The 15,797-nt window shown below is 41.0% G+C and overlaps 1 protein-coding gene across 1 annotated transcript; it reads right to left on the bottom strand.

The window, feature by feature from the left end:
• Positions 1-2,715: 2,715 nt before the first annotated feature.
• On the bottom strand, positions 2,716-15,506 carry castor2 (cytosolic arginine sensor for mTORC1 subunit 2). The gene is made up of 9 exons (XM_061085762.1): positions 15,158-15,506; positions 11,164-11,234; positions 10,213-10,406; positions 8,342-8,474; positions 7,433-7,556; positions 5,952-6,062; positions 4,924-5,006; positions 4,713-4,807; positions 2,716-4,507 (listed from the first exon to the last, which is right to left on the bottom strand). Exons 1-9 carry the CDS (start codon positions 15,268-15,270, stop codon positions 4,445-4,447), a joined length of 987 nt encoding a protein of 328 aa, XP_060941745.1. The 5' UTR covers positions 15,271-15,506; the 3' UTR covers positions 2,716-4,444.
• Positions 15,507-15,797: the final 291 nt, after the last annotated feature.

Here is a 15,797-nt window from a genome sequence, read left to right as displayed (position 1 = left end):
GAGGTACGGAAGCCTAATGCTGCCACACTGGACAAAGACAAAATGTAAACATTATATCTCGATAACTTATTGTTAAAATATAAAACTTTCCCCCGTATAATGTAAAATGTATATCGTTATAACATGATATTGTAAACATGGATTTATAACGTGAACAGTTTTATTGTTTTACGTGTAATCTATCGCACCATGAGTGGTTTTATGTTATAACATGAAAGGTTTAATGTTGTAACACTTGCACTTCCTGCTTGGGTCAATCCAAGGAAATCTGTTAAGTAGTTAATTAGGTTTTGTTTAATCCTGCTAACAAACAAACTGCTGTTCAGAATTCAATGGGTTCTTCATCCTTCCACCAAGTGTCGTGGAGTCTTTGCTTAATGCTGCTCACAAATAAACGGGTTTAAAACATAACCTGGTAAATATTGTGTCCAGTAGACACTAAGTGGACATTGAGTTTAGGTTCTCGTCAAAGTGACTTTCAGGTGAAGACGTTAGTGGAAAGTTAGAGCTTCCATATCCAGAGGCCTTGTGAGGTGACAGCAGTGGGCAGCTCTGTGTGATTGTTGTTGTTCTCTGTCTGGATGAAACGCTGACTCACTGACTCGTAAAGGTTTCGTCTGGTGTGTGGGTGAAGATTTCCCTCTGTGACAAGTCATGCATCAGCAGGATCGGATGTTTTCCTGAATGCACGTGGCTCCACTGGAGTCTTCACTTTGAGTTGGAGTGAGTGGGAAGCGAGAGGTGACACAGCAGTGAGCTGCAGGGAGGTTATGTAAGAAGAAAGATGATCATGATAAGAGAAAACACCAACATGTGTGCTCCTCTGACCCTGCTCCTCATAGAGGCTGCAGCTGGAACAGCTCCTCCTCCTCCTCCTCCTCCTCCTCCTCCTCCTCCTCCTCCTCCTCCTCCTCCTCCTCCTCCTCCTCCTCCTCCTCCTCCTCCAGGTGCAGAGGAGCACCAGGGCAGAAATAAAACATTCCGTTCATTCTGAATTTAGAAAATAAAGTCATAGAAGTGAGGACATTTTTTAAATTTTGCACATCAGGAGTAAATGTTGAGTTAAATTGTCAACAAAGTCGAGATGTATAAAAACGTCTAATAAAATAAGATAATTTTTCAAGTTAAAGTGGAACCATCAAGATTAAATTTGAAATTTTGAGAATAAAGTCGAACTAAATCAGGAACTCAACATTTGGACTTTGTTCTTGATATGCACTTTACAAAAAGATTATCAGACCTTAGTTTTATTCTGAACTTTTTCACGACATTACAAGTTTTTATCTCAACATTTCCACTTTACTCTCCATTTGCAAATCTTTCTTCTGGGAATGTAAAGAGAACAGTGGAGAGGAAATTCCAACAAAATCAGAGATTATTTTACTTTGCATATGGAGAATAAAGAGGAAATGAGATAAGTCTGAAGTTGGAACAGTTTTCCCAAGATGTTTATTTTTGATAATATTAAAAAAATCCCAGGCTTATTAAAGCGATAACAATCCAATGGGCTGTGAAATTGACTGTGGTCATGGTCCCCAGAGGCTGCAGCCAGTCTCTCTCTAGCGCCACCCTGTGGACAACCTGTCAACCTTCATACAAGACGTGCCAAAGTCTAAAGTTGTGTTGTTTCCTCTGATTTTAATCAGGCGCAGGCTTCTTGTTTCTTTTCTCCATAAGTTTAGGTTCAGAGATAGAATCGGACGTCATGGAGATAAAGTCGGGATTAGCTGAGGTGTCGTGACTCTTAACACGTCACCACTGTTTGTGGATTTCAGCATCAAACGTGTTCAAATTTCAGATTTTCCAGATGGTTCATACGTTCCAGAGGAACAGTGATGTGATCGCTCATGCACATCGGCCCATTAGGAACCATGTGACGGCTCAGCCTCTGTGGACGGATGAAGAAAAATGCTGCTGATGGTGGAAATGACTAATACGTCCCCAGTGATTTCGTTTTATTTAATCAAAATTATTTAAATGATAGATTTGACTTCCGATGTTTGTATTTTTGCTTGTATGTGTTTGAATATTTGTTTATGTACAATACGTATGTTTTAAATGCAGGTTTCATTATTTACATCCTTTGTGTAATCTTTGTATGTTGCACAGGTTTTGTGTTGACCCTGAAAAGCCCTTTACGCTCCACAAATGTAATAGATATAATAATATGGTCATATGTAACCTTAGTGTATTAAATTCAATATTATGACCATGAATAAACTTGCAGGAATTAAACCCATAGATAATATCTTGGTGTAGTTTTATGTTGACGGGCAAATGCAAAGAAGTTTGACTGGATAATCGGATTCACATTTAATCTGGAAGCGCTTTAGAACACAGTGATCAGAGAACACATCAGGATCAAAGGAGTGTGACAGCACCTAGTTGAGTACAGACACTTACAGAAAAGCAAAAAAAAACTGAACACGTGTCAAGCTCAAAAAAGAAGCTTGTTTATTTATTTATTTTTTCCACACAAGAAGCTCCAAATGAAAAGCTTTGAGACGTTTTGTCTTTGAAATGGAGTCAGAAGAAATGTCACCTCCTCGCGTGTTAACACTGATAAATATGGGCTCTGCTGATCGGTGCCGGTCAGGAGAACGGCTGCTGTTAGGTGCAAGGTGTCATGAAAGAATAAGAAACGAAAAAAACATCATCACCAAATGCTTAAGACCAACAGAAAACTCCCCCCCCCTATATCCCTCCCTCCCTCCCTCCGTTTTCACATCATGACAGCAGGCCTGTGGGGGTGAACCTGCGTTAAAGTGCAGACTGAGTTGGGGCGTGGGGGGGGGGAGTGGCGGTGGCTTCAACACCGACATGGACACACACCCCCTTCCCCTATGTGAACCTTAGCTTATGCTTTGTCATTATTGTAGTACACTATCAAAGTGGCTCAGTAATTTTTTTTATCATGACCGATGCAAACATTTTTCATTATGGGATGTATCGTCAGGTTCTTACTGCAGATTCACACCGTGAGCAACTCGATCGGAAAAAAAAGCGTTGAACTCTTTTACTGCTTTTTACGTTGTGTTAATTATCTGTCGACGAACAAATCTCTTTATTCCAGATACTCTACGTTATCGAGAATTCTGTCAGAAACGGAAAATATGGATTTGATGTTTGTAAGTGCTGAGATTAATAAAAAAAGATTTGTTAGTTTCTGTGGAGTTTTTGCCTGAAGTTGTATTTTATTTATTCATTTGGACCAAGCCAGGCGACTGTTTCCCTGTTTTTTATGCTAAGCTAAGCATAAGCAATTATTTATTTTTCATGTCATTGACCCGGGAGTTAACGCTGATTGAAAATAAAAATGTGACTCGCAGGTCAGAACATTAACAGCTGGTGTGATCCTCTCTACTTTCTATCTGGATTTTAATTTACAACGTAAAAGAGAAATGTTAAGTAGATTAAATGATTAAATCAAACATCCAACATTTCATTGATTATTATATATTTTCCTACATTAAATAATCTTTTAATTAACTAATCAAGTGCAACTGTGCACAACCTGTGCTTTCTAGCGTAGAATCAATTAAAAAAAAAAAAAAATCAACCATAGATAGATAAATAACAATCGATTTTCTCTGTTTAAAACGTGCGTGGGTACATTCTGCAGATTCTGTGCTGACCAAGTTGCTCACAGTGCGAAAGAATAAAACTTACACGAGCACTAAAAGATGAATTTCTCATCATGATTCACTTCATGTTTCACCAGACGAGGCGACTGAATTTAACCTCTGAAGTCTGACAGTCTACTTTCTGTAATTAAAACATGTTCAGCAGCTAATAAAAGCAACAAAAAAAAAAAAACAACAACAACCAAACAAACCATATAACGCCTGTCAACGCCCAAATTGTCTCCTTCAATTGCACACATGTAAAGTATTTTGACAAAGGCATCAAATCAGGCATCAAACATCTTGGCACTGAGAAAAATGACCTGTGGAAAAACAAAAACAAAACCAAACCAAAAAAGAAATTGAGAACTTGAGATATACACACACATATATAGATATATAAATATATGTATAAATCTCGTTCTTTTTTTTCAGAGTACATTCGTCATCCTTCCATCAGAGGAATTTTGTAACTAATACAGTATGGTGCTCACGAGGGTCAGGGAGTGGGAATAAGCAGCTTTAGAGAGGAAAAGAAAGTCAGTCGGGTCAAAACTCAAACTAGCAGAGCAGTGGAGGAGAAACGAAGAAGGAGTGAGGGTCAAGAAACCCATAAAATGATACAGTAACAAAAAGGCATCATCCCCATCACACTGTCAGAAAGAAAAACAACTAACTCCACCCTCACTCTGTGCTTACACCTCTTCCTTCTCGCGGAGCCCGTCCTCAGTCCTCCGCCGATACACTCTTGGCACTTTTTGGACATGATACACGTTTGAACTAAGTGACTTGTGAAAACGCTCGTCTCCTCGTGGTTTCTCTCACTGCGACGCGCTCTCCGTCCGCAGAGCTCCGATCACGCTTTGGATGTTTTCTTCAGGAACCTGGAGAAAACAAAAGTACATTTTAACTCGTAGGGCAACTTGTAGCTGTGTCTTCAGAGTCGCTGTATAAATGATGTTTATTTGAGTTTTTATTGGAATGTCTTGTTGCTGCATGGACAAATTAGCTGTCAAAATAATGGGGAATTGATTTTTAGATGATCCACTAATCCTACAGCACATTGAAGGTTTTATTATCCTCTCTCACCAGGGCGTGGTCGAACTTGAAGGTGCTAATGTAGTACGCTGGAATGTCGGCTGTTGCCAGAGGTTCTGATATCTGAGCCACGATGCCGCACTCGTCTGCAGAAAGAAAAATAAAGACAGTTTTACTCATCACTATTATTTATTCAATATTTTGTGAGCTGATTTAGTTTCACCTAACCAACCTCTGTTAAATAAAAGGAAAGTTTTCTCACCGAAGCCTAGAGGTTGTCCCCCGATACGAACCATTTTCCAAAGTTCACCAGAAGCACTGGTGAAGAGCACGTTGTTTGGAAACCTTGAAGAAAACAGAGTAAAAATTGAACAGGTCAAAAACAGATATTTTTTTTTAATATAAGATGCAATAAATAGCTGTTTTTTTAAAATAATACAATATTTAGGGAATTGTAAACGATTTGCATGAAAGACAAATCTTTAAGCGATCAAATATCATTATTTAATGTCTCTTTCTGCTTCAGAGGCTTAGAAATGTACGTTTACATAAACATTGCGCTTCAGAAAACCCTCAGGCTTTAGTGCTGAGGTTTTAAAGAGTGTTTTTATTCTGTGTCCTCGTGGGTTAAACCACGTCTTTGTTCCTCTGTAGTTATCAAACCTCAGAAACCGAGTGTGTGGACGACGTGCAGCACGAGAAGCTACAAGCTAACTATTAACTGTTCCCACACACGAGGAGCAGCAGGTAAACTCTGTCCAACTCTCTGAGTAATAACAATCAAATGGGTGACCTATTCCTTTAAGGCAACACATTAAATATTACATAAACAACGCTGACCTACATGCTGCTCTATCAAAACATTAACTTCATTTAATAAAAAAGTTTGGTCCAATTACTGTTTAACCTCCAAATGCCTTTAAGTCACGCCTGACCCATTTTGTAAAAGGGACCCCTCATTTGTGAATGGACGATGAGATGTGCTAATGGAGGAGCGACCACATGGGGTCCGCAGCTGCTCCGGTTCCTTATAGCCGTTCTGCTTAATTAGACTCTACTGTGAAAAAGAGCGGGACGCAGCGGAGAATAAATGAGTCAGACTGAAACCCGCTGTGACGCCCGACTGCTCCGTTATTGCTTAGCAACAAACTAATAGCTCCCTTAAACAACAATCATGAATTTGTTCCCCCGCATAAACATAATGTCCCAGTTGAGTCCCGGCTACGAGGAAACCACGTCTTGAGAGCACGAGCTTGGTTAATGACACGGCGGCGTTTTCCTGATCTCAACCTTTGAGTGGTCTGCTCGTCCATGACCAGGGAGATGTAGCCCTCGATCAGCGAGAAGGAGAAGAAGCGGATGTGGCTGGAGTCTTCACTCGAGGCTCCGGGCTCTTTGGGCCTGAGGAGGAAAGGACAGAGCTCAGTGTGACTAGAAATCACATGTTTGTCGAACTAGCTTCACATTAAAGGTTGTGTTGGTAAATTGCCTGCGAGCACCAGGAGTTTTCAGTAGAGATTCACTACTTAGGCAGAGAGAAGCCAGAAGTTAGCAAGCAAGGAACCGACAAGGGTAACTAACCCGAGCCCTACAACAGGCATACATGCTGCGATTTTAGAAATGGAAAAGACAAAGGTCACAGTTTATGTGCGCACACTGTACGGTCCGATCTAGAAATGCATCACAATGTTAAAGTAAAATCCACGATCAACAGGTTTTGTCCCAACTCTCCACAAAATCTTATGGAAATCAGTCGAGGAGATTTTACATAATCCTGCAAACTATCAGACAAACGCAGAGTCGAAACATAACCATCAAATAATGTTAACTCTTAACGAACATTGTCCTGATTTAATCTCAAGTGCACAACATCAGGCTCAGAGCGCACGGTGCATTATTGTGTAAAAGGGTTAATCAATAAATCTGCCCTCAGTCACATCAGTGGACTCGAAGCACTGTGACGCGTGACCACAGCAACACAAGGAACCAGGCTTCTCCAGGAAATCATGCTGTTGTTGTTTGGATGGTGCAGAGCACGACCGGAAAACACACAGACACACACACACAACCACAAATCTGCAGCCAGAGGCAGAAGCTGCGGCTCTTTGTTTGTGTAACTTGTGCAACAAACATTGAAATAAACAACACAAACATGTTGTTGAGGGCGTTTAAATAAGCAAAGAATTCAAATCTTACATAAGTTTTAATTCTATTGGATCTCATGTCATAAATGGTTCAATTATATCGTAAAGTGTGTTTGCACAGTTACGCTTTTTTGTTAAGATTAACACACACAACCCAACATTTGCCCCAAAAAATAAAGTTGGAAAAGAGGTGAAGACGTACTATTCCAATCAGAAGCTGCAGGTTCATCAATAAATGTGTCCTGCTGCCTTCAGAGGAAAGCAGGGATTTAAAGAAGTGAGAGAACCGAGAGTCCGTCCTGCTTTAACCACAGACGTCAGACATCAAACGTGAACCCAGATTTTGATCAGGAAAGATTAAGGAGGTCAAGAGAAAACCTTTCATGGGAAAACAGATGTGGGTTTCCTTGAATTTGTATTTCAGAGAATAAAAAGCTGAAAACAAACATGAATGGATTTCTTTCATTGTTGTTCCTCTGAGAGTAATCTTCTCTCCAACAACTCACTCGTGCATTCAAACTAAACAGATCCGCGAGTTCTCAATCGTTTTCATCTTCAGCTCTGAGATGAATACGACACAATTAAAAGTCCTTTTGTATTTTTCAAGTAAGACGAGCAGGTTCTTACCCTCCAGAGTAGAACATGACGTCCATGAGCAGGGTGGCTACAGAGGGCAGAGTGTCTGGGTCCAGGCTGGTCACACAGAACATGTTGCTGGGACTAGATAGAGGGTGAATGATGGGCCGGGGCACTGAAGAACAAAAAACTAGGATTAACAACACGAAGCAGGGAAACAGCTACGTGAGAAATATGCAGATAAAGTCTACGTGGAAATAAGATACATTCAGTCTCGTTACATTTTGGAAAGCTGCAAATAGGTCAAGAATGAACTTCAGAGCTTAACTTAAAAACCAACAAGTACAAAAAGACATCGGTTTGAACTTTGTCTGGTTGTTAATTGGTCCAGGTTTAATACAGCAGCTGCAAAGCTTTGGACCAGTTTCCCTTTTATAATTAAATGTTCTCTTCCAAAGACACGTTTCATTTTCAGCCCTTTATTTGATTCTTGTTCTTCTCTTTATCTCTTTGGTGGAAACTGTGACTGTTTGAAATGTGCTTCACGATGAGTGAAAGTCTACAACAGTTAGTTCCAAGGTCAAAAGATTAGTTTAGTAACAGAGTATTAATATTGGAGCTGCACACTCCATGAAAACCAATATTAAACTGAGATAAGTTTGCTATTTGCTTTCGATTATGGTTTCAACTTGAAACAGTTTGGTTCACAGCTTCTGTTCCTTTTCACTTCCACTGTTGAATGAACACAAAACTCTATCATGGTGTATTTATAAATTCAAAATGACATTCATCTGGTATTCAATTACACTATTGAGTTTTCAAATCTTATGTTTTGCATCTTTATTGTGACACAGTAAGATGATATTTCAGCTGTTTGGATTGAGGTTCAGTTTGAGTTGTGTCCTACTTTTCATAATTTGTTTCCATACAAAAACACACAAATACACATGCACACTGTACCTAGTTTAGGTTTTACAAATCCGTTGGTGACTCCCAGATTGTGCGCGGCAACAGTCTCGCCGTTGACCACCCGCAGCAACGTGAACTCGGAAGACAGCGTGTGCATGACCATCGGCAGGTCTCGCTCTCGAACCTGACCACGGGAAAAACAAAAAAAAAACTTTTAAAAATATATAATAATAATTACATAATGGGTTAATGCCTTACAGCAATGATAAAGATCTTGTGAATATTGTTTTCGTGTGTGTGTGTGTGTGTGTGTGTGTGTGTGTGTGTGTGTGTGTGTGTGTGTGTGTGTGTGTGCAGAAACGTAATGCTCCGTCTAAATGAGTGCATTCATCATTGGGGTCAGCTTTACTGCTTTATGTAACATAAAAGATCCTGGGAATGAAAAATACACAACCCCTCAAATCTTATGATGCTCTGTCTCCTGCTCTGTCTCCTGCTCTGTCTCCTGCTCTGTCTCCTGCTCTGTCTCCTGCTCTGTCTCCTGCTCTGTCTCCTGCTCTGTAACACAACCCACACAGTGGGAGACCTGATGGGTGTGAGCCCAGCAGGGCTTCGCCTCTTTAAAAAAAAATCTGATACCACCAATCATAAGGATTATGGTTGGGAGCAGCCAGCCCAGAGACGGGAGTATGATACCTGGAATTCCAGAAAGAGGCTGAGCTGCTGATCCCTTTATGTAACAGATTATCAACGTCCACACAGGGTTTTTTTCAGCTTTCTTTCAGTTTCATAAACATGCCAGAGCTGCTCAGCAGACCTTGTTTTTTTTCCACTGAAGCAAGGCAATAAAAAAAAGAATCCCAGTAGCAAAAAATGCTTCGGTATGGGAGAGGATTTCTTCCTAAATCAAAAGGAAGTGGGCGGAGGAAGGTGCATTAGATCCGAGGTTATTGCTTTTTTGCGTCAGCCATTCGGACACAAACAATTGTGTTGCCAGTTGTTGTATAATAGATACGTAATGTGGCTTTTAAAGCTTTTCCTCTGAACCACATTGAAAACACTTAAACACACACACGATTAACCTGCAAACACAAAACCACTTCCCTTTCGTTTCATTCAATATATTTACATTAGTAATTAAGTGAATCTCGATGTAAGTACTGTATATAAACCTGTATATTACTGTTTGTTTACTCTCCTGCAGCTCAACCACAGCTTCGCATTAAAAGCATTCAACCGGTGAAAACCAGGGAGGCTTTTATTGTGAAGCAGCAATAAGAAAATCTAATTTTCAATTTCATCCATTACACAGGTTTTCACTGAACATACAGATAAATACACTTGATGCCATCATAGAATCTTTTCCTAAATATTTCCATTACAACTGAGATGAGATTTGTATTCCCTGCTTTTATTCTATTTAAGTGTCATTTTTTAATCTTCTATTTTGTTTTAATGTTTAAATCAACTCTATGATGCATTTAACTGTATTTTACATTGAGTTTCTAAAATATTTCCTCTAAATTCATTTTATTTCTTCTTCACAAACTGTATTTAAAGATTGATGACATGATGGCCCCCAAAGGTTAAGCCAAAGCATCTCAATGGCCCCCTGGTGGCTGGATGTAGTATAGGTCATAAACCCGAGCTCCCCCATGTTAGTGGACAGGATATGGGCCAAACTACAAAGTCAAAGTACACAAAAAATAAAAACTTCTGACGTTTTCCATTATTTCAGGTAGTTCTTATCAAACTGATGTATATAAAAGCGTTTGTGTTTCAGATAAGTTCGGTTTGAATCAGTTATTTGAAGTTATAGAAACGGATCGACAGCTTCGACCGTCACAAACCATGTAAATGTTCTGTGATCATGTAGAAGAGGTTTGCAAACATCATCCTGGATTATTCTCATCCACACTCACCAAAATAAAGTCCGTCTGATACGTCGACAGCATGAAAACAGAGATGTTGTGGTCGGCCAGCGGTGCGATGACCGATTTGGCGATCTTGGTGACCCCGATGGGTTGTGAGTTGGAGGCGTTGCCGCCCCCTGACACCACATTGAGGGCCAACCACGTGGCATCGGCGACGCTGATGTGCTCCGACTGGGGCAGTTCTGGGAACAGACAGACAACAGAGCAAATACACTTTGAGAAGAGGTTGTTTCTGCTGGTATTGGATTAACTGAAGTAGAAACACACAAAGTACACTTCAGTCACAGCGGCAGTGACACACATTTGGATTTGTAATGAACCTAAGTGAGTTAAACTGAAGCCAAACTGTTGATTCTAGTTTGAATATTAAATGTCTGCAAACTAAACTCTCAGAGGTTTAGTTGATTGAAAAAAAATAAATCAGCAGAATAATCAAAGAATGAAAATAATTGTTAGCTGATCCAGATTAGGAAGCTAATTCAGTTTTTAATAATATTCTTATAGCCTCGTACTAAGTGTACCTCAATTATCCCTGATAAATAATGCATGTCCATATTCGGTTTCTTTTCAAAGTTGAATAAATGTTTCATAGTTAAGTTTGAATAGAAAACGGGCACAGACCCACTCAGAGCCGGTCACCAGTAGAAAATACCTGAGCCAGTTACGCAACAAACAGCCTGTGGTCTCCAGGGTAACCGAGGAGGGTCACCCTGGAAGAGGGTGTGTAATGACATGGATTCAGTCACTCAGCCGACCACAAAGCACCGCCAGCAGCCGCTCGGCCTCACGTCCATAATGACAAAGAGTGCTCAAACATTGGCAGAAGAAGATACGTGGAACCGGAGAGAATCAGAGATTACACAACGTGATCTCTTCTTCCTGCCGCCCCGATCTATGGTTGCCACAGTGACGCTAAAGACCTGCAGAGCGAGGGCCCACCTTTAAAGCCTTCCTCGTCCACGATGATGGTGTAGTCCTCCGGAGTCTCCGTCAAACTGAAGAACTTGCATCTGGAAGGGAGGGAGAGAAAGGAGTCACATATATTAATTCATGATTTAAAATGTATATATGCAAGTTACGTCACAGGTTAGTCCATAAATTGTAAATAAAGATGGACGACATATATGTTGGTTGTTGTTCAACAGTGATGAGGGTCTGTGATATCGAGGGTTTATATCGAGCAGCAGAATCCCTCTGCTAAATCACAACAGACCCATTAAATTCAATATGGCTGCAACAAATGACACAGACATACATTTATCACTCCCCTTTTTTCATCAGGTTCCATTCCTTATTTTGAGAAAATGGTAAAAAAGATATCCCTAAACCAGTTTTTGTGTAATCTTGCTTATAAACAAATAAACAAACCAAAAACTATATTGAGTATTTTGTTTATTTTCTATACAATGGGAGGAAGTTGAGATGCGTCGTTATTCTATATAAACAGTGAATTGCCATTATACAAGTATGATTTCATATTGGTACCAAAACACAGGTTTCAGATTTCCGATGGTATTGAACATTTTCAAATTACATCCACTGTTTCCTTTTCAAATGACAGAATCCATTTTGTTTAAGACCCTTTTCTAAAATACTGTGTCGCAATTATCGTTGTGTGTGTGCGTGGCAGTTTGACAAGATTAAATTTACAAAAACAAAAAGGCTCTGTGGCCGTTTGGGATATTGTTTTGTTTTTGACATCATGTCCAGCAGACTTTCTGAGGCACAGTGCAGAGCAGCGCGCTGGAAAAACACTGAGCACAACACTCCTGTGATAATCACATTCTTTACAGGCCGGGCCATTGAATGCTCGCACTTCATATTTGGCTGAAAGGTGTGAAGAGCGACGGGCTAATAACAGAAAGACTCCGAGCAGAGCCCTCTATGGGAACAGCAGCATTTTCTCTTGGAATTAAATGAGCTGTCAAGTGTCACTTTGACTCCCAGTGTGTTTTTTGTAAAGCGAGGACATTGGGCTGACGAGAGCCGGATCTTTTTGTCTCGTGCCCGGGCTGATAATACTCCTCTAATCACGATCATGTCATTATGAGCAATACACCATGACTAACTTTGACAACGTCCACCCAGAGGAACAATGAAACAGCAAATCACTGCAGAGACTCAGCATATGAGTCTTTGTTAGCAGTGGATCACGGAGCATTTACAGGGAGTATTTAGGAAAGTTCATTACATTAACTTCAATTAGGTTTATCGCCTGCAGAAAAATTAAAAAGTCATTAAAAACTTCTACAGAAAACTAATAAGGCTGAAAGTTGTTGATGCGAGTTAAGAAGCCGACTTTTTCTCAAACGTAATTTCATGTTTCTTCAGATCTTAATACTATTATAATAAATATAAAGGGGGAGGGACAGCTTTATACATCAAGGCCATTGAGTATCAAAAGCATGGAAAGTTGGAATAACATAGGTATTGGTGTTGTTATATAATGATTGTTATTATTAATAGTAATATTAGCCTTATTATTCTCTTCTATGTACATGCAAGTCCCCCATTGGAATCTTATATAAATACAAATGGGCAAGAGGACAGTAACCAGGCCAACAATTCACTATCAGAGTCTTCATCACCATTCTCCAGTCTGGCTATTCAAGACTAAACTGAAGGGAACTGGACTTGGTTGTAGAGACCAAGAGGATTTAACCAGTGTGGGGTCATAATCAAAACCATAAGGGTCACCAGTCCTTCCTGGCTGTTGTTACACCAGTTGTTAGGGATGTTGGCATCACCTGAGGACAACAATCATTCAAACACAACACGGGTGGTTCGCTTTCACCTGAAGGACAAGAGGCTCGGTGGAGCAAACAGCCAGTGTGTTTGCGATATGAAATAACTTTCTCAGGCTGATATTAATAATTAGACCACAGAGAACAAGTGTAAACGTCTGTTCTCATTTCTCCGCCTGGACTATTTCAACAAGAGATCCCTGAGGCGGAGAACGGCAGTGAAGGAACTTTATTGTGCAGGATTCAAGTCTGTCAGATGTGGTTGAGATAGAGAGGGACACACAAACACACACACACACAATACAATGGCATAATACATTCCCTAGTACCTAACCAGTCAAACTAAAAGGCCTAACCCTAATTCTAACCTCACCCTCAAACAGACCTTGGTAAAAAGTGAGGACCGGTCAACCTGTCCTCACTTGTAGGGTCTGTGGTTTAAAGGGTCCTCACAAAGGAATAAATACAGGAACCAACACACACACTGTCTCACCTACACACACACATTCATGCACACAAACACACAATAAAATGGCATAATACAATCTCTAGTCCCTAGTCCCTAACCATTCAAACTAAAAGGCCTAACCTTAATTCTGACCTAACCCTCAAACAGACCTTGGTAAAAAGTGAGGACCTGTCAAACTGTCCTCACTTGTAGGGTCTGTGGTTTAAAGGGTCCTCACTAAGGAATAAGTACAAGAACCAACACACACACTCTCTCACCTACACGCACACATTCATGCACACTCTCACACACACAAACACACAATAAAATGGCATAATACAATATCTAGTCCCCAACCATTCAAACTAAAAGGCCTAACCCTAATTATGACCTAACCCTCAAACAGACCTTGGTAAAAAAGTGAGGACCGGTCAAACTGTCCTCACTTGTAGGGTCTGTGGTTTAAAGGGTCCTCACAAAGGAATAAGTACAAGAACCAACACACACACTCTCTCACCTACACGCACACATTCATGCACACTCTCACACACACAAACACACAATAAAATGGCATAATACAATATCTAGTCCCCAACCATTCAAACTAAAAGGCCTAACCCTAATTCTAACCTCACCCTCAAACAGACCTTGATAAAAAAATGAGGACCGGTCAAACCGTCCTCACTTGTAGGGTCTGTGGTTTAAAGGGTCCTCACAAAGGAATGAGTACAGGAACCAACACACACACACACACACACTGTCTCACCTACACACACACACATACATTCATGCACACTTTCACACACACAATACAATGGCATAATACAATCCCTAGTCCCTAGTCATTCAAACTAAAAGGCCTAACCCTAATTCTAACCTAACCCTCAAACAGACCTTGGTAAAAAGTGAGGACCAGTCAAACTGTCCTCACTTGTAGGGTCTGTGGTTTAAAGGGTCTTCACAAAGGAATAAGTACAGGAACCAACACACACACACACTCTCTCACCTACACACACACATTCATGCACACTCTCACACACACAAACACACAATACAATGGCATAATACAATATCTAGTCCCTAGTCATTCAAACTAAAAGGCCTAACCCTAACTCTAACCTCACCCTCAAACAGACCTTGGTAAAAAAGTGAGGACCGGACAAACTGTAGGGTCTGTGGTTTAAAGGGTCCTCACAAAGGAATAAGTACAGGAACCAACACACACACTTTCTCACCTACACGCACACATTCATGCACACTCTCACACACACAAACACATAATACAATGGCATAACATATTCCCTAGTCCCTAACCATTCAAACTAAAAGGCCTAACCCTAACTCTAACCTAACCCTCAAACAGACCTTGGTAAAAAAGTGAGGACCGGTCAAACTGTAGGGTCTGTGGTTTAAAGGGTCTTCACAAAGGAATAAGTACAGGAACCAACACACACACTCTCTCACCTACACACACACACATTCATGCACACTCTCACGCACGCAAACAGACACACACACAGCTACAAAATGACACACACAAACAAGGATGGGCCTGCAGACCGGGGACACACTCTCAGAACCAGACTGCGTTGGGAAACCTGCAGATTTAAGCCTCGACACCGGCTCAGGACCCCGGCTGCAGGTGGGTCGAGTCCCGCTAGCCCCCCCAGAGGGGTCCCACGGGTCCCCACGACCCTCCGGCAACCCCAGGGGAGGAGGGGCGGGGGTGTAAGTTACGTACCGTGTCCTGGAGGCGAGGAAGGCGAGTTTGATCAGTGCGTGTGTGCAGACCTGGATCCCCTCCTTCTCGATGCTCGCCACCTTCAGGCTGTGCTCCAGAATGTGCAGCTCCATCTTTTCCGTCTTCTCATCGGAAGGAGGACGAGGAGGGAGCTCGGTGCCTGGACGTGAGCTGCATCAATACACGAATAAATACACACACTCACACACTCTCACACACACACACTCACACGCACGCACACAGCACGCAGACACACGCAGGGCTGCAGGCGTGTGAAAGAGAGAAAGAAAAGAGGGAGGAAGAAAGGAAAGCAAAGAGGTGAAGGGGAGAAAACGGAGCCGCTGTCAAAGCTGAGACGGAAACGAGCCGGCTTCCGGGCAGGGGGTTTTCAGAGTAAAGCTACGGGGGCCGGGGGAGATCAAAGCACTGAGAATTGGGAACAACACATGCAAATAGAAGGAAAACACGTTCAAATCAAGACAACACAAGCAAAAAGGAGAAACACATGCACATAGAAAAAATACACGTGCAAATCAGCATAACATGCAAATAGATGAACAAGTGCAAACTAATAAAATACATTTAAATAGAAAAAAAACATGTTTAAATAAAGAAAACAGAAGCAAAGAGGAGAAACACA

This window comes from Limanda limanda, chromosome 14 (genome assembly GCF_963576545.1).
Source record: "Limanda limanda chromosome 14, fLimLim1.1, whole genome shotgun sequence".
Classification (NCBI taxonomy): Eukaryota; Metazoa; Chordata; class Actinopteri; order Pleuronectiformes; family Pleuronectidae; genus Limanda; species Limanda limanda.
Note: the sequence above shows the minus strand (reverse complement) of the source record. Positions and strands in the feature narration are given on the sequence as shown.